This window comes from Gossypium arboreum, chromosome 13, assembly GCF_025698485.1.
Source record: "Gossypium arboreum isolate Shixiya-1 chromosome 13, ASM2569848v2, whole genome shotgun sequence".
Classification (NCBI taxonomy): domain Eukaryota; kingdom Viridiplantae; phylum Streptophyta; class Magnoliopsida; order Malvales; family Malvaceae; genus Gossypium; species Gossypium arboreum.
In genome coordinates this window covers 127,485,197-127,510,642 of record NC_069082.1, presented here as the reverse complement: position 1 = coordinate 127,510,642, position 25,446 = coordinate 127,485,197, and the positions used below count along the sequence as shown (strand labels likewise).

The following is a 25,446-nucleotide window of genomic DNA, read 5'->3' as shown; positions in this document are numbered from 1 at the left end:
TCTTTCTTTTTTATTTCTTTTTTGGAAAACGACAATGCAAAATTATTAGATAGTGTGGAGTTATGTTTCACATTTTCAAATCAAATAGTGTGTGACGTTGTAATAAAAAAGTACTTTTTTATCTCGACGACATATTTTTCAAGTTTCTCGATTTTCTTCTCTTATTTAAACTTTGTTTTTAATTTTTCACTTGTACTTTGATTTACTTAGGGATATTCTAGTCATACATGTTACGAATTTAAGCTTATAAATAAGCCTTAGTTGCTCTAGGTTTTATGTAACAGAAATATTGAGATTGAGAAAATTTTGTTCTTTGTTTTGAAGGGTTTTTTATTTCAGGTTTTCCTTTGATTATCTTCATCTTTTGTACTCTCATTTTATTATAGTGAAATCTTCTTTTACCCGTGATTTTTTTATCATCTTTTGAGGAGTTTTTCCATATAAATTTTGCATGTTCGATCTTGTTGATTTTACTTTATTTACTTGTTCGTTGCATACAAGGTTATTTCCTTACAAATATATTATTGTTTGTAGAGTTTTTTAACTCCATAAACGGGATTAGAAATGGCAAAATTTTAATCACTTGATGGATTTTGAATCGGTTCATTTTTGTGTTTGAGATGTGGATGCAATATGGGGCAGTTTTAATAGTACAAATGGATGAATTTTTTAACACACAAGATAAATTTGCTCTTTGATTAACGTAAAATGATTAATTTACTTGTTTTTTAAATATAAAAAGATAAAATGTAACCGTACTCCTATTAAATAAATCTCTATAGTACTTTTACTATTGTCATGCCTTTCAATCTAATTTTTTACTAAGGCCTTTCAATCTAGTTCTGGAGTGATTGTTTTAACGAAGTTAAAAGGCCCAATTTGAGTCCAAATCTAGTGTTGAACCATTTGGGTCACTATGTGTGGCTAAATACTCAAATTCTGTTGGGTTTGGGCTTAAATCATAAAAAACCCAAAATTGCTTCTTCATCTACATTTATTTCGTTAAGTTAGTTTGTTTAATTTTTTAATTATTTAATTTAATGTTTGTATACAAGTTTTAATTCAAATTTTTAGTTAAAATACAATAAATGTAAATTCCTCACAACAAATTCGCTTCTTAATATTCAAATTTTTTTTATCGAGCTGCAATTAGACTTTTTACGGGTTGAATCATTCATTTAAGCGTAAAAGTTCATTCGAAATTTAAGAGGGTGTGAACAAAAATAAACTCAAAAATTAGATTTGGACAAAAAAGTTAAACCCATTTACAATATGGGTTGAGCTCAACTCAAACATTCAAAGCCTGAGTTAACTCGACTCATTAATTTTCTATGTTTATAATATATAAAAATTAAATCTATTGTAATATAATATTATAATGTAAAAAATTTAAAATGCTTAAAATACCTATATATAAAATTATTAAATATTAAACCAAAACTAATATAAATATTTTCAAAAAAAATAAAAAGAAAATAATATAGATAGGCCTAAAATAGTCATGGGTTAGCCATTTACAAATGTGAACAAATTTGGATAAAATTTCAGGCCAATATTTTCGGCCGGGTTGCAATTGAGCAAGCATAAAGCTTATCAATATCATATGTAAGCATGATCTGATACGTAAATATCTCTAGTTGCAACCATATCAACCAACTGTTTTGGAGCTGGTTGCTCCTCCCAAATTATTAAATCGACTATTTAAATCATTTAAAACTTTATGAAATTACTAGTAAAATGATAAAATTACACTTTAACCCTTCAAAAATTTATCATTCTATCTCTAATTCCCCTAAACCAATTTTTTTGACTTCACTATGCTGCTGTGGGTATGATTCAATTTTTTTTATTATGTATTTGTAACTTTTTGCAAAATTATTATCCATAATTTATATCAACAAAACACGAAATACAATAATTGTATTAAGCAAAACTAAATTAGTTTTGTAAGTATACATTTTCATACATTATATTGTAAACTATTTATAGATTTTGTTAAAATACAACTTCAGATAATAAAAAAAAAACATAAATTTTCAGTTTTTATAAAACAACATACGCATATGATAACATCGTCACCTAGACCTCAAAACACGAACAAGGAACGACGCAAAATTCAATGGACCACAACCGTAATGTCGGTTAAACGATGAGTCCCTTGACAGAGTATTCGATGATCCGAAAGAGAACGAAGAAGAAGACGAGCTCGATACACACGGTGAACCCACGAATTCCCCGTCGTCATCCGAACTACACGTCTCGTAATTTGAGTACTTATCTGATTGATGATCATCAATCTTCTTCTTCTTGTCATTCTTTTTGCCGTGTTTCCAAAACTTGAACACTTTCAGTTTCGAACCCTTATTTTCTTCTACGACATCAATACGCGGTTTAGGTAAACCGAGGCTAAGTAATGCCGGAGGTGGACTAATAGGAGGGAGAACATCTTCCTTCTGCGGTTCTTTCGGTGTCCCAGGTTGCATTTCCCAATTAAAAGGTATACCTTCGGAACTTCGATAATAATAAATCCGAGAAGAACAACCAACCAAAGAATCTCTCGAGATGATTCGATGGAAGAACATTTGGTCATCTTGAATTAAAGATATCCCTCTATTACGAGCATAATCCATTTTTTCTTCTTCTTCTTCAATGTAAGTTGATGATTGTTGAACAAGTTGATGAGCTAGAAATGATAGATTATGGACGAATATATATAGAAGGCATTAAGATCCTAAATTAACGGTATATGTGGAAAATGATAGAGAAGAGAGGCACATGGTCCTATATTGTCTTAGTTGACTAAGCATGTGTTTATTTTTTAATTATGATTAATAATAAAATTTGTGTAATCAATAGTCGAGGGTTCGATCTTCGTACTGAGTATGGAGTAATTTTAAAATTCGTGGCCAGCATCTATCTCTTTAATGGGTCTATAAAATGCGGAGAAGTTATTACTAGGTTCGCTCTAATAAATATATTAAGAAACAAATAATAATAATAATAATAATAATAATAAAACTTGTGTTTTTAGTGATTAATAATAATATACTTTTTGAGGAAAGATTAAAAAGGAGAAGGATAATTTCTTTGTCCCTAAGATTGTAATAATTTTAGGGCGGTTTGAAGAGCATGTGCAGTAACCAATGCCTTAAGACACCACCTAACTTTTCTTTCTATTTACTCTTATAATTTGGTCCTTTCTTACTAATTTTCCATCTTAGGTTATTTTGTTGGATTTCTAGAGAAATCACAACGTCGTACGATTTTTTATTTTTATTTTCTAGGTTAAAATATGGGATAAAGTTGTTATATTCTTCGTAAATTTAGAATTTAGTCAAGGGAGTTTTATTTTTGAAATTTAGTTTATTATTATTATTTAGATTTCGATTTTAGGTTCAATTGTTAATAATGTTGAAATTATTTTATTAAATTCATGTTTATTATAACATTATCTTTTCTTGATATATGGTTATTGGGTAAGTTTTTTTTTAATTTCAAAATATTACGTTAACAAATTTAACAAAAAAAATATTAACGATGTTAATAATTGGACCTGAATTTGAAATTTTGAAAAATAGAATTAATTTCAAGTTTTATTGTTTAATCCTTTAGGAAACTGTAAAATTCTACATTACTATAGTAGTAAAAATATATTTTAACTCTATCAAAATTTTACAATTTAAAGCTAACATTCACAAAAACAGAAGATTTTTACTTTACCCTTGCACTGTTGTAATTATAAATAAAACATTTTATAACAATCTTCGAACTGATCTGATATGACTATCATATCGATTTAAAATAGTGTATATATTAACATTTAGGGTAAACTACGCTTAAGGTTAGTAAACTATTAGTAAATTTATGTTTGGTCATTCAACTTCAAAAAATTACAAAATAGTCACTGAACTATTTGAAAGTTTTTATTTAAATTATTTGGTTGTTAAAGTTTTTTTAAAAGTCTATCTAGTGAGTTCCAAGCGACGATTTGACGATTGATATGGTGGATTAGTACCCCTCGATAAGTAGAAGAACATACCTTAGATTGGAGAAGAAAGTTGTTTGAATTTTAGTTCACAAATTAATGACATTCAAAATTGTTTCATGAAAAAAAAATTGAACTACAGAATAGAAGGGGAAGGAAAGTTTTCAATTGGTACAGACGGTATGAACAGAGAAAGCCATACAACAACGATTTTAACAACCCAATGACGTAAATAAAACTTTCAAATAATTCATTGACCAGAACATAAATTTACTAATAATTTAATAACTTTCAACGTGATTTACCCTAATATTTATTATCACCAATATGCCACGATAGCATAAACTTCAATTTTGGTCCTTCTTAACTTTGTCTCAAAATGAAGGTTAAAGTCACCCTTAGACTTGGACCAAAACGGGAACAAGAAGGCCGGGTAGCCGGAGCAAATCGAGGCCTTTCTCATGGCTAAGGAACTACCATTTTTAGGGTAATAAATTGAGATTGATTCAATGTATATTATGTACATCTAAGTTTGAACCCCCCCAAAAATAATACATATAAGAATTTATGTATGTATTTGACTTTCAAACCTTTTATTCTGGCATACATGTGAAGTTGACTACACCAAAGAGGTCTACTTTTATTATGCTAATGGGAAAGGTGAAGATGGTTGTTAACCAAATCATTGAAATATAAATTATTTCTTTTTTATCTTTGGGGTTTAGATTTTAAAATAAGAATTTATTTATTTTTATATCAAGTATTATTGGAACTAAAAGTGTTGCACTTTTTGTGGAATTCATATAATGATTGATTTAATTGGTGTTTTTATTCTTGAGTCGAATTAAGATGAGTTTGGAAATTTTTTTTAATTAATATTTAGGTTGAATCGAATTTCAATGCTCGAATCAATTAAATAGAATTAATTCCAATCAATAAATTTTAGACATAGAATTGAGTTGTTGTTTTGATTGAACAGAGAATTACAAATGGCTTGACAATAAATCTCAGGTCGAAATTGATTAATGTGAATTTTTTTTTCACATTTAAAGGAGTAAATTCTAGCTTAGAAGTGTTTATGGGCTGAGCTAGGTTCGAGACCAAGCTTATGTATGATTTTAATACATTATATATTTGCTCAAAACTGACTTGTCCCGAAAAGTTGGATCTAAATTTTTATTAAACTCATTTTGACGAATTACTAACCCATAATCACACCCATATTATTCTTACAATATATACCTAATATTTAATAATTCAGTTATTTTATTAAAATTTTAAATACATGCAACTTTAATTTTTTTAATGTTTATATAATGATATAAAGTATATAATATATAAAACATAAAAAAATGTATAGAATATTTTGATCATAGAATATTGAAACTTAAATCTAACCCGTATTTTAAATGAGTCTAATTTCTTTTTACCCAAATCCATTTTTCAAACATCATCACAACTTTTTTTAACAGGTAACTTTACAGATTTGTAACTTATTTTAAAATTCCCAATTTCTTGGGTTTTTAGCCTGGGTTGATTAGGGCATGGCGCCAATGGGGGGCACTTGGTTTAGGGTATAAGAACAAAACCAGTACGTAAGGAGAAAGAAAATAAACTTTTAACATTTTGGGAACTTGATGGAGATGAAAATCTAACCGTCCATTATTCTTTTTTTATAATAATGATCTACTAATTGCTTTAACTCCATTTGACTTAAAATTTAAGGCTGTTTGCTGCTACTACTCGCTTCTTCGTACGTAACCAAAACCCTAAACATTCTTCATGCTTCGTCCGTACCCCAACAAGTATATTATAATTAAAAAATAAGAGTGAATCAATGAAAATTGGAATATAAGTGACAAATCTTAACTTATAGTAGTTGCTCCTTATTTGATGAAAATACAATTTTATAACATAATTTAAAAGTGCTCAATCGATTAAATCATAACCCGATTGATATGGATATTATTGTCAATTTAAGATATGAGTTTGATTGCGTAAAAATGCATTATTCTCTTATTTATGAATTGAGAAAAATTATAAATAATTCTGAACATTGTATAAGAAAAAATATATAATCCAAACATATATAATAAGATTATTCAAGAAAAATTGTTACATCAATTTTTATTTCTGGATAGTCTCGGAAGAAAGTTGAATCAAATGATTGGATTTACGTAAAAATGCATTTGTTTTATGTCTGTCAGTCACTACGATTAAAGCATACATCAGTTGCGTGATAACTGTACAGGAATATGAACTTGGAATGGGACCATTTGAACTTATGTATCAATTATTAAAGCTTTTTTTTTAAAGATTAATATTTTTATTCAAATTCTTTTAAATATTGAGCCATATGAGCTAAAATAAGCTTCGAAACCACTTGACACTGCAAGTGCCATAAAAAGGAATGAAGCGACTGGATCCAAGATTCCATCCCATGGGGTGAAGCAATGGCCTAATGCATGCTTTTCTAAAGATGTTAAAATCCGAACTAACCCGATGGATTCCAAAATGATTTGAAACCACTTGACACTGCAAGTGTCATGGAAAGGAATGGAACAACTGGATCCAAGATTCCACCCCACTAGGCGAAGCAATAGATTAAATATATGCCTTTCTAAATATGGCAAAACCTGAACTGCTCGATGGATACTAACCTGCTCCGAATGATGAGGTGGGGTGGATTTTTCTTTGGATTGTGGAAAATATCTCCGTGGCCACATAGCTTACAGCCTTTTTGTACAACAAATACCTGGAACGACTTTGGTCACACACTTAATGCATTAGAAAAAAAAATCAGTCAACAAGGCAAGAGAGGGGAAGGGACCCCTTAATAGAAACTCAAATAATCAAGTACACAAACCAAAGGTAAAAAAGAAAGTACATAACTAAGGGAATTGAAAAGAAACAGCTTACTGTACAGGAAACTGTACAAGAAGAGATTCCCCACGGTGTCACTAGTTTTTCTCTGGCATTCATGGAGTTCTAGCAACTTCCGAAACCAGTCGGAAATGAGAGCCTTTCCACTTAAAAATGAAAAATAGACTTCATAGCTATTCTTCTTCTTCTTCTAGCTCAACTATCTGTGCCCGTCTCTCAGCAGCTTTCTTTCGGATAAAGAATCCCCATCTCATTGCGGCCTTAATCTTCAACCAGCCTACAACAGCTTTGCCAGGACGTGAACGGTCTTCGTCTACAAAGTTTGGCATTGGGGATGGTATGTAATTTGGGAACCCGTACCCACTGTCTTCTGTCATATTAATGGAAGCATTACCTCCCATATTGAAAAGGCGGAGAAGGTGCTGCATTTCTTCATTCTCGAGCATTTCATTACTTCTTACGCGGATCTCTTCCTCTGATAAAAAGTCCTCGACTCCCTTATCGTGGTTGTTCGTCCAATCGTTGAAAGGATTAAGATTTGATGGCTGCATTGAAGAACCAATATTTTGGAATCCTATGATAGATGATTGTGGAGGACCAAGAGCCAGCCCAACAACATTGGTATCGTTTTTTGAGCTTTGTGGTTGCTGAGAATTGTCAATTAGCTGGTCTTGTGGCACAAATTGCGTGTTGCCAAATTGATTATGAGAATTTGGATTCATAATCTGGGACTGCCCTGAATATCCGGTCGACTGATTATCGTTATACCCTGAGAAAAGGGAAAAAGGTGGTTATAAACCTGAACACTGTACCAAGACATTAAGATATCAAACAATAATAGAATGAGACATTTCCAACTAAAACGAAAGCAACTTTCGTTTCATCAGAAAGGCCACAATTATAATTAGGTATATATTTCCTTAGTGTGTTCGAGAAACAAATTGTATCAGATGCTCAAACAAAAGGCATAATTTCCAACACCAAGGTACATCACTATTTGGTGTTAAGCAACACATTACCACATCTTGTTTACGGCAAGGCATTATCGACCGGATCTCTATAACTAGCCAAATTTCACTATATAATAATTGTTATCTAGAAGAAAGTCATTTTGATATCAAAGAATTCCTTCCTTCAAACAATTTCAATGACAGCATGATGTTGAAGTATCTATCTATAATTATATTTTAAAACAATAGACAAAGGTCAAACCACCAATTTACGATCTCAGCTAGCACCATGTTGCTGATCCTTGAGCTACAAGTGTTCAGTGTTGCTACGTATCTAGGTGTCTAACTCAATAATTGCCCTAATATAAGAAATAGTGTACAACACAAAACGGTCCAACGATATTTGTTATCAGAAATGGTACATTCTACATTTACTTCAAAATCAAATATTACTGAGTTATATGGATTTTACGAGTTTGAATATGAGTGTAAGTTTGGGTTAAACAAAGCTATACATGACTTAAATGAAAACTCCTTAAAGCTACATATTTACAGTAGTCTGCAAACTTACCTCCAACTTGTAGGCCTGAGTGAACTTGCTCAGTAGGAACTGGAACTGGCACCCGTGGTAACTGCATCTGATGATCGACAGCACTTGTGTAATCTAGTTCACCTATCTGAAGTTCATCCCGGGCACTTGACCACCTATTTTGCTTGAAGTTCAACAGTGACTTGCCATCATACTCTATGACTTGATTCCAATTGTCATAGGCTTTCTTTACCTGTGAATCTACATAAACCTGCAGAAATTTTGTTTCTATTGTTAAATAAATGAAACTATTTTACTAAAATAAAAAAAGAAATTAAAAATAAAGCTGACCCCAACCTTCAGCAGTTGGGAACAAGCCACAACTCAATCAAGGCCTACCTATTGGGTGAAAAAAGCAAAGTACTACATTTGGAAGAAAATCAAAGCAACTCCATGGCATCTGATAAATTTAAATTTAAGATCAAGCAGTGAAGTTCACAATGACTCTATTTATCGATTTAAAGAAATTTAGTTGAATCTGAACCATATATGATAATTCATGCAGCAGGCACTGCTTAATTAAACTGCCACTTCCACCATAGAGCAGAACCAGAAAATAGAAGGTTATTATCCAAAATGACAAACCAGAAACAAGGAGAAAGTCTCAGATCAGCCTCCTCATACTCTGAAACCTGCAGGCCAGCAGCATCAAAATCAAGCTGCCCCAGCCTGAAGTTAGAAACTGCCAGTAAGTAACGAATTTTCAGAGACAGAATGATACTGTCCTGCACTCAGAAAACTTTACTCATTCCTTCCAGCTACCAACATTTTCTAAATTGTTTTATTTTACTTGGTGCCACAGAATAATATCTATTACCCACAAAAATACAACACTAATTTTTTTACTTATTCATTTCTTTAGTTCCTACTTTTAATTGATCTGAACAAATCTGCAGTACAATAGTAGAGAAAATTTGGCATTTATCTATTGGTTACTCATCATCTCAAACTGATATGCAGTTAAGTAAACCTACATAGAACAGCCTAACCAAATCCCTTTCAGCATGATTTGTCATTTTATATTAGATCAATGCACATCTGACCTATTCTGTAGGCTCCCTTAGATGTATAAATTATTATCCAAGGCATCCTAATCTATCAAACCATAAAAGCATCCACATAATCCACAGTTTTGTCATCTTTCTTTCTTCTTGGTTCATTTGGGTTATAAGTCCTAGGCTGGCCTTCCTTCCAGCCAGCCAGCCAGTACCCCTCTACTTAGACCAAATAAAAATAAAATACACCACCTCTAAACGAAGCAGATGATCATTATTATATATAATACAACCTGAAATGGGAAAAGATTGTTTTTTTAGCACATAAGACGAAGTTAAATTGCAAAGAACAGTCCTATATTATGTTACTTGGATTTGGGTATGCATGTTGGGATACAGCTATGCATGGACACATGTATGTTCATTTGTTCTAAGATTTTCCATGTATTTGTGGGGTCCTTGTATGGTTTATCCCCATACCCTTACCTGAATACAAGTCAGACACCGATGAGACGAACCAATATGCTCAAAAAATTATATTATATATCAACTATATATAGTTCATATGAAATTGGGCTAAAATATATGAAGCACTGCAAAAAGAAATATCTTCGAAGGCATAGATAACATTGCTTCTACTGCATCCCACATAGTAACCTTTGAAAAGAAGTGTAGTAGATGTTGCAGTTCATTAGAAACTGAAAACAGTGTATATCATACCCACCTTCTGACTATCAGATAGAGAATCAGCAGGAAAATACTGTTCCCCAGAAATAAGGCCATTCAACTCATAGATATTATTGAAAACAACACCACTGTTCCTTAAATCATCAGTATAGTAAACATAAAGCTTCCCACTCAGCACACAAGTCTTTGCATGATCTAATAGAGCTTCCCACATCTTATTTGACATGCCACTTCCCAGAATCTACAAACACGCAGAAATAGAAATATCAGAAATCAACTACAAAGGAATAGCCTTTTCATTTCAGAACCAAAATCCAAACTCACATTTCGTAGCTTTTGCTGATCCCTGACAACAAGCCGCAAAAAGTCTTCAACAGTGAATATTCCTTCAGCGCTAAGCCTCTTGTGAAATGACCCATCTTTCCCAATCTTTTCCAATCTCCATACTTCATCATTCAGTGAAGGTGGGTAGTGCTTCTTATACACTGCCAAGCAAGTAAAAAATTTTCAAAAAAATCCACAAATGAAATAGATATTGTAAAAAGTATGAACTCACATTCCCCTCTGTGATCCTTGACAGTAAAAGCCTCTGTCTTAGCTTCCCGTACACGTATACCCTCACAGTATCCAGAAGCAACCTTCAAGCCAAGCCTGAATTTCCTGCTTCTTATCCAACTTGAATTGTCAGTAAAAGTGAGGTCTCCTAGTGTTCCAATCCCCTCTTTCAGGGTCACTTGCAAGTCACCTGTCAGCAGTGGTCTTTTTCCTGGACGCTCTTTTACCAAATGGCTATCAAATTCCTCCTGTGTCCAATCTTCATCATCCTCATTGGTAAAATCACCTTCAAGCACCACAACATCTAGCTTCATAGAGGCTTCAGGTCCGGTTGTTACAACATGCCCAGTGTTGGAGTCAACTAGAACAATATGGATAGCAGCACCCTGCTCCCCTTCTACCTTTCCTCCTGTGTAAAGAGGGAGAGACAACCTGGACCTGAAGCGGAGCTGTAAGCTCCCTCCGCCTGGACCTTCAAGACATTTTGGAGAAGACCTGAAAACCAAAAATATTAGAATATTCTCCACATGAAAAAAGTAAAAGATGTTGCCTAGAGAACACATAACCTTAATGCTAAAGAAGAGCTGGTTCTTTGTAAAGAAAAAACAACAAAGGAAAACAAAATACACACAATTCCACTAGGTGACCAACCTTATTCAAGAAAGTCTAATACCTATCAACCAGCCAAAAACCTAATAAAAGTTATTGTAAAACCAAGCATATTGTATGACTTTCATCAAGCACGCATTCTTGCATTAATAATGCTTAAGTTCATCTAAAATTAAGCAATTTCTTAACCAATGCAACCCTACAAAGCAAAAACAAGAAAAGAATTAAGCCAAAGAACACTTAAAGGTCTTTCAGAATTTCATCCCAGCCCTTTAATTTTTATGCACAATGTTCTTTAAATATTGGCTACTTGATCAGCCAAGATCAAACACAAACTATTAGCATTGATAGACACCCTTGTCACTACTCATAGTAATAAAATAGCAGTCTGTTTAAGTCATGTAAGGTGTGATTATTCCCTATTTGATTCCATGCTGTTAAGCATTGCAATCCCATTGGCAATTGGGAAGGGGGGGAGGAGCACAAGCTGATTTGAGGTTACCACAAATCCCAAGCCAAAACTGATAGGGATGTAACACCACCTATCATGCATCATTGTCCATGTCTTATAATTAACAGATTTTCTTTTCTTTCTTTGTTTAAAAAAACCAGAGATTACAAACATAAAATTCAACTATGCAACCATATATGCTCAGACATTAATTATTTACCTTCCATTAAGCCTAGGGGGGGCTAATTTTGCCAAAGCTCTTTCCACCTCTTCACTTACCTGCAAAACATCGATTGCAGACATAATACGAGACATGAGGAAAAGAACATAATCCAAAGGGGAGAATAACAGAATACACAACAGATTTGCTTTAAATTGCACTAAAATAGAGATTCTAAATTGATCTCATATATGCAATACAAAAAAAGCTCATTTTGTCATCATCCAACAAAATTTTTGCAAAAACTTTGAGCATATATGTTACATGGATGCAGAACAGATGTGCACCACAGATACCCATTTCCATGAGTGTCTAGGATGCAAAAAACCTAGAAAAACAAAATCACCCTCCAAAGATGGGCATGGGGCACCTGAGCGTTAACAAGTGATCACTTTGAAAAAATAAAGGTCAAAGTTAAAATATTTTTTACATCAATTAACCTTTTAAGAGAACCCTGGAGAAGGAAGAACCAATAACATCCTAAAAGGCATGGTCATAGTTAAAGATGGTGCCAAATGTAATACAAGATCATCTAAAAGATCTAATCATGAATCTATCTCACAACATTATTAATCTAGGATTATGAGTCTAACTAAAAATATATTGAAGAATCATGCAATTTTGTGACAGTGCCAACAGATGACCAATCGCACCAAATTCTAATCATATGACCTACCGCCAAACCTAACAAGATAACAGTGAGGTGAGAGTTGGAATACTCCAAAAACAAAATGAAAGGAGGAAAGTCTTATATGTAGCACGTAGCGTCTACGAGAAAACATATGAACAAGTTACACACGACAATCAGCATTCTTCATTCAAATCACAGAAATGTACAGGATTTACTCCAGTCCCATAAGAAATCGAAACCTTCAATAATGATGATTTCCATACATTTTAAGAAAGATTTGGTTGTGTAGTGTACACAAACAGGTAACCAGGTGTAAAAGCACAGTAGATGCATGTCTAAGTGTAAACATATATCTGCAATACATGCAAGGCTCTATTTCAGAAGTAAAACTCCAATCAGCAGAAGAACAATGCTTCCCAATAACATCGCCATACAATTTAACAGTCTTTAAATTTGCATATAAGACAATTGCACTATTCAAACCTATACCAAAAGAATAAAAAGAAAGAAGATTCATTGATGGCACATAGACCTTAATAAAACCTCCACAACAAGAGAATTGATTGCAAGGAGTAGGAAATAGGTCTTACAACTCTACGAAGGATGGGTTCCAAAGATGAACAAAGTTTCTGCAAGCTGTCCACCTTAAGAGCTTCAACAATCACACTGCATAACACATACACGTAAATTTTTGAGAAAAAAAACACTAGGTCAACCATATAGAAAGAGAAGACCCCCATCATTTCTTAACCATAATATTAAGATTTTAAACTCCTCCATTGTGTCAACAGAATCAAAATCCTTACGCGTTGAAAATTTCACTAAGCAGAATACAAAAAATATATATTTTTTTTGCTTTCGCCAGTTGACTGAAAACGAACAAACATATAACTAAAATTAACATACAAGTTTTACAAAAAAATTCAAAGTCATACAATTATTGAAAAACAATTTTTACTTTTAGTTATCCAGAAATACTATTGTCTTTCATATCCAACCGCACTTTTTGCCTTCCTTCTTTTTCCTTCTTTGATGAACAAAAAATATAAAAGTCAACAACTAGGATAACACACAACACAAATCCAAGCAAGCGAAGGAAAGCGTGCCGATAATACCTAGCTAAAGCAGGACGTTTTGGCTCCGGCTGCTGGTCTTCATCTCCTTCCAAACTCCGTTTCCCTCTAACCATACTATTAGTCCTCGTCATATACCGCGTTTGCCTTTGCATTCTCTAAGTACCAGATCTGCAATCATAACAAAATCAAAATCACCGATTCAAATGAAAACTTCTAATTCACTAATCAAAAATAAAAATCATTATCTAATCTTCCTTTTTAAACAGAGAAAAAGAATGATAAAATAAACTGAAAGAATTTAAAAAAAAAAACAAAAAAAAATTCGGTTCTTACTCTTAAACGAACAATTAATAAACAGAGATTTTTTTTTAAAAAAAAGGAAAGAAAAATCTGAGAGAAAATCCTTTTGCAGTGAGTGTTTGTGTATTTGTGTTTTTTTTTGCCTTTTAGTATCTTAGCAGACAAAAAGTGATGAGGAGAATAATCTTGTACACCAAGATTCAGAGTAATGCGATGACGGTTAACGTAAAACTGAGGGCGGGCGAGTGAGGGATTTGGTGAAAGGAAGTTTTAGGGTGGATACTGATGCAAGGGATTTTTGCTAGTGGATTGGAATTTGGATGTTTGTCGGATGATGAGTCAACCACGTCAGTTTTTAGATATCCAATAGTCATTGTAGCGGGAGTAAGTGGTTTTGGTAGGACACATGTCATTTTCTGAGCCGTCCAAATTGTAAGATTTGCAAGCGACGTTACAGGCTCACAGAGTCACCTTACCACTCTATAAATATATTTTTGTTCCTTAAAACCACAAAAGAACAATGCTCAAAAGAATATATTCCCAATTGAATTTTTTTTGTTTTTTAGTGTTGAATCTGTTAATAATTCAAACTATCGTTAATTAAATTAATCAATTCTTTTAAATCTTTAATGGTTAACTAAATTAAACCTTCTTAGTAAATTCAATCAGTTAATTAAATTAACTAAAATTTTTATATATTTTTTTTATTTTTGTTAAAACAAATATAAAACATATAAAATTAACTGGCCAATTAATTTATACTTCTAAAAAATTAACTGAACCGACCGATCCCCAGCCAAATAAATATATTATAATATTATTTATTAAATTCAATTGATTCAATTAACCAACCGATTTCGAACTGAATTAATCGTTAATCGAACTTTTAAAAAATTATTAATCAACCCCCGACCGAATTAATTCAGCTTTATCTGAAATTTACACACCCCTATTTGACAGTGAATTTTGACAAAAAATAAAAGATTGGTGTTTATTTATATTAGATTCTAATTAAGTTTGAATTTGAGTTAAAAAAATTAAATTGAATTATGTGGTAACACATTTATAAATTTACATTTTTGAAAATATTTTTGGCCGACATCCAACTCTATCATATTTTTTTTTCGGTGAAAAACAAAAAATGAATAGCTAATTAGTTACATCCAACACACTTGAGAAAAGAGCTTTAAACTGGTGCAAATCTAAAAAATTTGAAACCCTAAGAGGAGTATCAAAAAATTACAGATCAATTCTAAAAGATAGCACTTCTTTTGCCATGTAATCATCAGCTTCATTTTGTTCTCTGAAAATATAGCGCAAAACCTATTAGTTCTCTTGAAATAGCATATTCTAAATTCGCCTAATTAAAGCAGAGTTCGAAGTGGCAAAGTTACTTCCTTGAATAGCTCGAATTACATATATGAACTCTTTATCATCCCTAAAATTAAATTAACTTTATTCACTTAATTTTAAAAATTATAAATTAATCATTAAACTATTAAATTTTTTATTTAAGTAATTAAATTATTTAAAAATTTTATTCAAGTCATTAAGATGTTATTTTTTTAAATCCAAGAAATAAACTCCTAGTAACAATTCAATGATTGATACAATAAATCAATACCATCAACAAGTAAAACATAATTTAGATTCAAGTCAATATGATGATCAATATCGAAAATTGAAAAACAAAACTATTGAAATTTTGATTCAGAATTTATGAAGTTTAAAACTATTTTACGAGAAAATTAAACTGTAAAAAGAAAAGGAAAAAAAAATAACTTTTAATAAATGCAAGCAGACAAATAAAAAAGACTATGCAACAACAATTTTAAAAACTTAAGCAACTTAAATGAAAACTTTAAATAATTAGTGATCATTTTGTAATTTTTTTAAGTTAAATTACCAAAACGCCCTTGGATTTACCCAAAGATATATGTCATCCACTAACTTCGTAAAAAGTTTTTATTGACAATGAAAAGATTTGACACTTACATTAAAATGTTCGAATACGAAGGCTCAAATGGGACCATTAATGGGATAAATATCATCATATCAAAATATTAATAACATCAACAGAATGTGTCAGACCAAATTTATCTAACCCAAAATGGCTTTTTTCCAAATTAGAGAAAAAGTTCACTTGGTAATCATAAATTCATAATAAGAAAGGCCTACATAGAGCAAAGGAAAAAAAAGAGAGAAAAGTAGGATACCAGTTAAATGATATTCATCTTTGTTTTGACTAGGGTGAACTCTTCAAGCTTTGTGTAAAGTTTGAGGAGTTGTAGAGTGCACATTTTTGGGGATGTGCAAGGACCACACATGACATAGATGACATTTCCTAAGGGTCGGGTGTAGATACCATCCTCCCGGAGCATCTGAACCAGAGACCTTGCATATAGAGATGCATACCTGTTATAAAAAAAAAAAAAGGATCAGCACGCCATAGATCATGGAACTTTGAGACTTGCCAATCGAACTCAAGTAGGTCCGAAGGCTCAGCATACCACTCAATCATCAATGTCATAAATTTGAGTTTTCCAGGATGGTCTTCATTTACTAGGGAAAAAAATCTTTTGGACTATTGTTGGTCACTAATTGCACGTTTCATTTATTTCTTATACTGCTATTGCAGTACTGTCACGTGTACATGATGGATTAAGGTATTGCCTTTCATAGAAAACAGTTCTGCATTCAAAAGGTTTGAAGCATTTGACAGAAAAAATTACCAGTCTTAAAGAAATAGAAGGTAGACAAGTAGGATGGTGGTTCCAGAGAACTATATGACAGAGAAAGAAGTAAATATACCCTGCGTCAGACTCATCTGCTTGTAGTTCTAACGCAAAAAGAGTTCCTAATGTGACCACCCTTGAGATAGAAGGATGTGATGAGAATTGTTGCACAAGTTCTGCATCCCATAACTGCAGGAATTCAAGTGTGAGAGCATATAATTAGGAAACAGCAATGTGTCTGTGTATTTTCATGACAGGCAGTTGGAATAAAATCGTTGCTATAAACTTTAATTTTTTAAGAAAATTTGATTTCAGTTTAACCGGATTGATTTATCCAAGACTGGATCCTTCTTGTTTCTTTGGGGAAAAAACCAAAAGAAAGATGTCATTTAAAAGCCTTATAAAATCAATAGAGTAAAAGACAGCTAATATGAACTGCCAACCAGAAGAGGATAGCATAACATTCTACCCTGTTGGAAAGTTTTACACCTCAAGTTCTCGTCTTAGAATAGAGAAAGGTATGGAAACTAAAATTGTAAAAAGGGAAAAGTAAAAGTTTAACATACCTCCCTAAGCATCATTTTCTGAGATTTTTCAGATGTGATGTTAAGGTTTGTATTTGGATCTTTGAACCATTTAATAGATTTGGCAGCTGCTGTGCACCCCATTGCATGTGCAGAATATGAATGTCCGTGCAAAAGAGCTTTAAGCTGAAAGCAGCAAACCACATATATGTAAGTAATTTATTTATTTTTTAAAATGCAAATAAATAGGTGGATTATGGATAAATGCAGGTGCCTTGAAATACAACTAGTGTTTCTCCCACAAGAAACAATCTGAATCCGCAAAGTACAAAAATTCCAAACAATAGTTCTAAAGACAATGAATAACAATATAACACCTTTGAATCTCCAGTAAATGAATCAAATATAGCATCGGTTGCCATTGTGGCAGCTAATGGGATGATCCCTCCAGTCATTAGCTTTCCAAAGCAAGCTATATCTGGTACACAACCAAGCAGTTCTGCTGCAGACTGCCACGAAATAAAGATTAGAGAACTTCCAATAAATCTCAGCAAAATAATTTTCCAATGAAAAAGAACTGACAAATCCTATTAAAAGCAACAAACCTCTACTCCTAAACGCCAGAAACCTGTAAAAACCTCATCAAAGATTACTGGAATTCTACAGTGCCGACACTCATTGACAAGCATCCGCTGGAAAAGTGGATCAACCATGTGCATTCCTCCAGCACCTTGGATAACTATAAAATAATCCATCCACCAGATGAGGTTAAACATCACATAAACAATTTAGCAATTCTCTTAGGAGCAATCCAGAAGTCGATACAAGCAAGTGGAAGTGTAGCAAGAAGCTTTCAAGTAAAAAGAAAGGAACAGGGGTTTGCAGAATAAGGTTAGCCACAATCATCTATTCGAAACATCCAAGCCAGTCAAAAACAACATTTCTGATCTGGATGACTTCCTAGAATCGGTGAAATTTATTTGAGACTACGTGAGAGTATACAGAACAGACAGTTACTATAGTTCAAAACAGTAGTTGTATAGATAAAAATGGAACTTTAATTCCAAACTCATGAGAAAATAAAACCTAGTCATGCAAAAAGTAATACTGTCAAATAATAAAATTAAAGAAATTTAGTTCTTACTTGGTTCCATAATTAAGGCTCCTATTTGCTTATTAGTCTCAGATAATGTTGAATACTGAGATAATTGCTGAGAAACATACAATGAGTACAAGCCAGCAAGATTTGATTCGTCCCTGCTCTTAAGAAATATTTCATCACGAGACCTGAAGGCTGCCACAACCACAAATATATGAGAAAATAATACCTTAGAAATTATGATGATGATAAACACTTCCCACCCCCACCTTTTTTTTTAAGGTAAGGGAAATGGGTGTGGGGGACCAAGTTCACTTACTAGTATCTTCTGGTTTCAGAGTTGCAGAATGAAACACTTCAGGAAGTGAAACAGTCCATTTGCCATTATGCATAAACACAGTTGGAGGGTCTAGAAAAAGCCCTCTTCCTGTATACCTGTTGAATTCAGAATATTACTTCTTTAGCTGCATTAGTTTGCAAGTGTTATATTGACTTAATTCTATGCAGTAGTTCACAAGTGTTATATCACTGGTCTCAAAGTTTAGAGGATCTATTGTAACCATTTTAAAGAAATTGCTAAAATCAATAAACTGAATTTTGGGAGATACATAAGGAATGTTTGTAAATATGCAATATTCACTTTTTGAGTGCATCTAGTTCAAATCTATTCCCGTGTGGTTCACTGCCTTCTTGCAGTGTCAGCAAATGTGCAATATTGACATTCTGACTGCAAAGTCTCAAAAACTAAAATGGCCATATAGGTTTCAATAGAAAAATGGTCCAAGCATGAACAGGTACTAGAAGTCTGGAACTTCAATTCAAGTTCAGGGAGTCAGACATGCATGCATACACAGAAATTAAATGGACATTTTCTGCCTGGTCTTTGCCGCAAACTGAAAAGATTAAAATAGATCATATCTTTCCACCCTTAAGTATTATTATTAGCCAACTCTCTGTCAGAGAGAGTATGGAAATGGGAGTAGCTTTTTCACTAGTTAGAGATTAAAACAGACAGTGACTCTCACCAATTAATCTCATCTTATTCTTAGCTAAAGTAATAAAATGTAATTCTGAAAAACATACTTTAATCCACACATCATAGGGAACAAGGAATATCCTAAATGTGACTTTGCAGTCATGTAATCCTATGATAAGATAAATTCCCCTGCATCACCCATCAAAATACAATACTTCAATAAATTCCCTTGCACCATTTGTCAAAATACAATACATCAAATCCACACAATCTAAGGAAGAATTAAAGATTCAGACAACGGAAGTAATCTTCTTAAAGAATAATGCATTCATGAATGAATAATCCATACCATGGCTGCTGCAAAAATCCAGTAAAAGACGATGGAGCCTGTGCTTCCATTGCACCTAAAGTATCACCATGATAAGATCCCTTAAGAGCTAGGACCTGAAATAAAGAGGCCATTTTGGTTACTATTTCTGCAACAAGAAAAAATAATGTAACTCTTGTACATTTTACGTGTAAAGAACATGTGATTTGATGGAAAAACCTTGATGTTACTAGTCTCACTCAAGATAAGATCCTAAATATAGAACAAAAATATAGTTGACTCACATAACTGACTCCATGTAGTGGAAAAGCTGTGTTTTACATATAACTACAGAATGCAGCTATTGCCAAAAGAATTACCATCAAGCTACATGAAGCACTTTGAAAAGATTAAGAGCTGTCCAAACAAATTTTTAGCCCTTGTTTGCAAAAGTTTCAGCATCACATGCAAGAATGCATTGAAAATACAGCTGTGGTGAAGAACAATATAGCCACTGTTTTTTCCAAATGATTGCTAAACATAAACAGGCACTTATAACATAACCCCAGATTCTTCTTGTTGTTCAGTTGCTTCTGCAATTGAGTTTATCAATTGACAATGCACTCATGAATGCATAGATACCCACATATGGACAGACATATGAATGTAGGCAAAATGTACATGGCACATGCATGCAATGCATACAACAGATACAAACCATATTGACAGATCCAGACGCATAAACTCGTGCATGGGCACATATTGTGTGCACATTCATGCAAAAATGCAGTACTTAAGAGTTCAAAAAACAAAAAAGGAACACAACCACAATGAATACTCCCGTTTTATAACAAACAAATTCACCTCCCATTGTGCTTAGAATCAGCCAAATAATCCTTTTCAACTAGAGAATTCCCATTCTAATATTTTAAATTTTTTAATTTAGACAAGGGCATTTTACATTGTCTATCATGAACCTCAAACTTTTTAAAAATATATAAGCATTAATAGAAGGCCCTACAAGCAGCAAACCAAGAGAAATAAAAAATATACGATAGGGAAGAGAAGGGGAGAATGTTCAAGACATGAACTAAAATATATTCAGAGGGATAAAAATATTATTTCACTCTGCATGTTACAAGCTATTTTAACATTAGCTATTGGAAAAATGCATGAAATATGTAGTTAAGGCACCAAAAGATAGAAAAGGCCCACCATTAGTTCGGTACAACTTTCTGTTGGGTTATTCTTCAATAACTCTGGTAAAATTCCATGATCAGAAGAAAACTTTCGAAATGCCATCTTCAGAGCAATTTCAATTGCTGTAGAACCATTATCTGAAAAGTACACCCGAGTGGCCCAACCTACACAAAAGAATCCTAACTCCTAATAATTTATTGCAATTAAATTAAAAAAACTAGTATTCAAACATAATAAAAGAGATATAAATCATCCATGGACCATATTCTCATTCCTTTATCAAACCGAAGAAAAGAATTTAACAAAAATGAGCTCTTTACAAAAGGATCAATATTGACAGCCATCATCAGCTTTTTCCTTTATGTTATTGTTTTCATTTTTCCAAGAAAAGAATGTGGAAAGTGACAGTCAATGTTCTCAGATGAACCAAGAATCAATGAGACGAGAATCAAAGCTAATATATATCTAAAGAGAAACATAATACGTACCTTTCCCCACACCATCAAGCAAAAGCTCTGCACATTCTAAAGCTGGCTCATAAACATTCTCAGGGAACATTACATGCCCAAATCGTGCAGCAGCATAACCCATGTCTCTTGCAAGTTCAGTCTGAAACCACCTAAATGAATTACCGCATTAAAAAAAATTCAGACAACTGACAGCTGCAAAGTAGGTAAAGTAAATTATACCTCATGGCAATGCGAAAGAGTCAAGCTATGTTACTCAAGCTCAGGTGTTAGTGTTGGATACAAGAATGTGTCTAGTATGAGTTGTTCAACTTTTCTAAGTTTTTCCATGTATTTGGAGGATCCTTGAACAGTCATATCTCCATATCAGCAAAAACATGCTGATAATGAACTTTAAGAATTAAATATGGATATGTCAACATGAGTTTTTCAGTATTCATACATAATGCCTACTTTTGAGCATTCTGTATCTTGAGATGAATATGTGGTGGAAAAGTTTCAATTTATAGGCTGGATCAAAACTAACACTATATCTGCAAAGAGCTGTCAACTGCAACGTAGATATAGAAGTGGGAAAACAATCTCAGCAATTGTAAATTATAAACAGTGATACCACTTTTTTTTCTTATCAATCAAACAAAACTGTTAAATCTTAACATGTAATTCAACTATCCACCAAGTGCCTAAAACTTCCCAATTATAGCTTTCAAGTAGTATAATTTGATGCTCAGCTCCTTGTATCTCCCATTTTGTCCATTGCCATAATAAATAGTTCCACAAACCTATTTAAGGGTGCCCCTGGATGTCAAAATCCCAATATCAATTTGCAACTAAACTACAAAGCAGATTAAGCCACTAGTAAGAGAGTAAGAAACTTTGTTCCATAGTCCTGTCCAAAAGACAGATAATTGCATTGAGTTCTCTTTGTCAAAATCTTTAAGCATTTTAGAAGTATGTCCTGTCCAAAAGAACAGCCCAACCGCCCCCGCCCCCCCTGACAACCTGAAAAGGGCATAAAAAGAAACTCTCTATTCCAATATAAAGTTTGTTAGGCCCAGGTTCAGCAACATGCTATGTAGCTACAAACCATGTGTTAGGCCAGCGTTTGAAACCATTTGCAATTGGCTAGACTAAGTAGACAAACAAATAAAAAAAGATCAGACCATCAGAGAAAAAGAGAGAGGAGCAGAAAGAGAGTAGAAAACATAAAGATGACCTGTAAAGTTGCATCAGGTCCTTGAGTCCACCAACTAGCACAGGCATCAAATTGTTGAGTTATGTACTCTTTGTTCTGAACCTGTAATTTAATGTAGAAATAAAGACAGCTAATTAATTTTTACATCAAAACCTGACAACTAACATTTAGAACGAAAGACAAAAAGAACTTGGTATGCAATATTGTAAAAGTAGAGTATAAAACAGAAGATAGAAGTGAGCTAGGCTATTGTTCATCTTATATTATTTGAAATACACAAACCTTGTACACTGAAAAGTTTTCACCACAGCGTGAATCAATGACTGTAACAGTAGAAGGTGGTACAAGTTTGTGCTGAGTAAATGGCCACCAGAAAACATCTCCAGCTTTTCTCGGCATTTCATTAAGTCTCCGCATTCTTTCTAAATAAGCTTCCAGCATTATGTCTTTCAAAGAATTAAATACATTGCAAGATTCATCAAACCATTCCATTAGATCATTTGATGGATCTTGTGGAATGGGTGGCAGTACAAACACAGGCACTCTGGAAAGAATAAAATAATAAGTTAATAACCCATTATATAGAATGGCCAAGGGTGATATTGCCCCAAAAGCTTCTACTGAGGACAAACAGAAAAAGTAAAGGATCGAGACCCCAATGAAAACAAAAAAAGATGGTTAAAAAAACTTACCTACCTACTACGCAAATATGACTTTAATGGTATTTCATTTATAAGGCCGTGATCTTCAATAACAATAGCAACAACATCATAACCTCTTAGTTTCAAACTCTCATAAGCTGAAATAGTTCCAGATATACCACCCAACCGGCCATCTCCAACAAGAACACCAGGAAAGCGCAAGGGCCTGGTTACACATTTAATAAAAAGGGCATCAGGATAGATTATATAAGCAAAAAAAGTTAGCATTTACAGACATCAACCAAAATATATGATCTTATTTTCCAACAAAACATAAAAACTATGATTTGCTAAACTTTCAGCGATGATTCTTAAGTTCACAATAAAATACAAACTGCCAACGGTAATTTTGAAAATGACAAAACATTCTAAAAGACATTAAAGGTCTAATTATGAATTCCATGCCTTTCCTTTACAAAAATTGAGAAATTAGTCCCTCTACTTCTATTTGTCAGAATTGGATCCTCGTACTTCACTAAAATTGAAAAGTTGTCTAATTGGGTAAACACTATTAAACCTTGTCATTAAATGGCAAACCTGAAAATCAACAATTCTGAAATTTATATGCAAGAAATTAGTAAAATTTTAGCAATTCAATAATTTATATGCGATAAGTTAGAAAAAACTACCCTTCAACTACATGTGTTGTGTTTATGAATAACTGGCCTAAATTCTTAGTTTTCTTGAAGTACTGACAAATTAAAGTAGAATGACTAACTTCTCAATTTTTATAAAGTAAAGAGATGAAATTCACAATTAAGCCGATATTAAATTAGTTAATTCCAATCAACTAAGAACCAAAAAAGAATAGTTGCATTAGAACACAACACCAACGGAAACAATGCAAGCATAAGAAAAGAATAACCCACATACTAATAAAGACCCCATCAGAGCATAACCCTTAATTTTGTTTAAGGAAACAATTAAATTGACTTAAATAATTGTACATAATCATAGAATAGGAAAATTTCCAATCAGTTGGGAATCCTGAAAGTACCTGAACACAAGATGAAAGCAGGTACTGTTGCTTGTTTCTTTTGTTGTTAGTGAAAAATTTACGATTGACTAAAAAGGAATAACTAACTAAAAAGGAACACGAATTTTAACATGTGAAATCTAGATTATATCACACTCACGCATGTAAGTGGAAGAATATATAAGTTTTAAAATATAAAAGGAAAGAAAAAAAAAGGGTGTTCCTTTCATGTGTGAATATTTTATTTTTAAATTTAATTAAAATATTTAAATTTCATACTAAAATGAAATTTCTACCTTTTTTGTTTATAAATGTACTATAATCTTATCATCCCATTGTCTCTCCATTTTCAGTGCAAAAATAGGCAAACAGGATCAAAGGAAATGAATAAGAAGCATTAGAGAAGAAATAAAACAGTTACCGATAAAGATCACATTGAAGCGTCCCAGAGGGTCCAGGACTGGCAACCCCACCGGCAGTCTCCACCACACAAAACCCATCCAACTTTCCCCTCTCAACACCACCTTCCAACAATCCTTCCTTCAAACGTGTCTCCAACCTCTTAACCAGTTCAGAATCCTCCACCGCTCCGCCTTCCCTTTCCGCAGCAAAATGTGGAGACAATGCGCCCTCCCAAGCATATATCGTCTCCGAAACAAGCTCCGGAGCCACCCTTCCCGCTTCCAAAACCTTCTTTTCCTCATAAAACCCCAATTCACACATCTCCCGCGACTCATTTAAAGAGAATTCATTTGGCTTAAACGATTTGGCAGCTGGGAGGGAAGAGAGGAGAACAGAATGGGAGGAAAAGAGGGGGAGATTGCGGCTGAGAGAAAGAGAAGAGAGTTTTTGAAAGAGGAAGCGGGAATCGGAGTCGGATGGGAAGCCGGTTTGGAGAGGTTTGAGGTAGAGAAATTTTTTGGAGGAGGAGGAGGGGGATAGGAGGAAGGAGGAGGAAAGGCCGGTGGAAACTAGGGTTTTTCCGAGGGAGGTGTTGGAGGACCAGATTATGTAGGTTGGGTGGGAAAGTGGGATGGTGAGAGTGGAAAAGGACTGGAATTGATGGTGGTGGTGGTGGAGGAGAAGGAGACGGAGTCGGAAGAGACGGTGGTGGTGATGACGGCGGAGGAGCATGGTGGGAAAGAGTGGAAGGGAAGGTGTAGTAAGCAAGTGAAATGTTTGAAAAACGGAGGGGGAAGAACAGTGCGCGTTCCAGCTGAGTGGGGATAAAAATATTAAATTCGTAAAATTAATTTAAATAAAATTTCCAATTTTTCAATATTTTTTTTTGGTGAGAAAATTTTTCAAATTTGGCTCTATTTTCTAATGTTAAAA

The 25,446-nt window shown here is 33.3% G+C and overlaps 3 protein-coding genes across 5 annotated transcripts; all 3 read right to left on the bottom strand.

Moving 5' to 3' along the window:
* Positions 1–1,864: 1,864 nt before the first annotated feature.
* On the bottom strand, positions 1,865–2,699 carry LOC108452726 (uncharacterized). The gene has a single exon (XM_017750523.2). It carries the CDS (start codon positions 2,628–2,630, stop codon positions 2,076–2,078), a length of 555 nt encoding a protein of 184 aa, XP_017606012.1. The 5' UTR covers positions 2,631–2,699; the 3' UTR covers positions 1,865–2,075.
* Positions 2,700–6,750: 4,051 nt separating this feature from the next.
* Positions 6,751–14,293, bottom strand: LOC108453270 (calmodulin-binding protein 60 C). 2 transcript variants are annotated; one of them, XM_017751280.2, is made up of 9 exons: positions 13,965–14,293; positions 13,671–13,799; positions 13,146–13,221; positions 11,925–11,983; positions 10,646–11,139; positions 10,414–10,574; positions 10,127–10,330; positions 8,390–8,618; positions 6,751–7,637 (listed from the first exon to the last, which is right to left on the bottom strand). In XM_017751280.2, exons 2-9 carry the CDS (start codon positions 13,781–13,783, stop codon positions 7,042–7,044), a joined length of 1,932 nt encoding a protein of 643 aa, XP_017606769.1. In that variant the 5' UTR covers positions 13,784–13,799; positions 13,965–14,293; the 3' UTR covers positions 6,751–7,041. The 2 variants fall into 2 exon arrangements, with proteins under 2 accessions (XP_017606769.1, XP_052879965.1); XM_053024005.1 differs by lacking the exon at positions 13,965–14,293 and having other exon boundaries at positions 13,671–13,958.
* A 666-nt stretch (positions 14,294–14,959) lies between these two features.
* On the bottom strand, positions 14,960–25,350 carry LOC108453715 (bifunctional dethiobiotin synthetase/7,8-diamino-pelargonic acid aminotransferase, mitochondrial). 2 transcript variants are annotated; one of them, XM_017751986.2, is made up of 15 exons: positions 24,533–25,350; positions 23,131–23,301; positions 22,717–22,978; positions 22,456–22,536; positions 21,261–21,381; positions 20,788–20,936; positions 19,615–19,709; positions 18,609–18,724; positions 18,335–18,484; positions 17,796–17,929; positions 17,568–17,699; positions 17,233–17,376; positions 16,743–16,855; positions 16,148–16,346; positions 14,960–15,234 (listed from the first exon to the last, which is right to left on the bottom strand). In XM_017751986.2, exons 1-14 carry the CDS (start codon positions 25,243–25,245, stop codon positions 16,151–16,153), a joined length of 2,577 nt encoding a protein of 858 aa, XP_017607475.1. In that variant the 5' UTR covers positions 25,246–25,350; the 3' UTR covers positions 14,960–15,234; positions 16,148–16,150. The 2 variants fall into 2 exon arrangements, with proteins under 2 accessions (XP_017607475.1, XP_017607474.1); XM_017751985.2 differs by lacking the exon at positions 14,960–15,234 and having other exon boundaries at positions 15,869–16,346.
* Between the last annotated feature and the right edge of the window lie 96 nt (positions 25,351–25,446).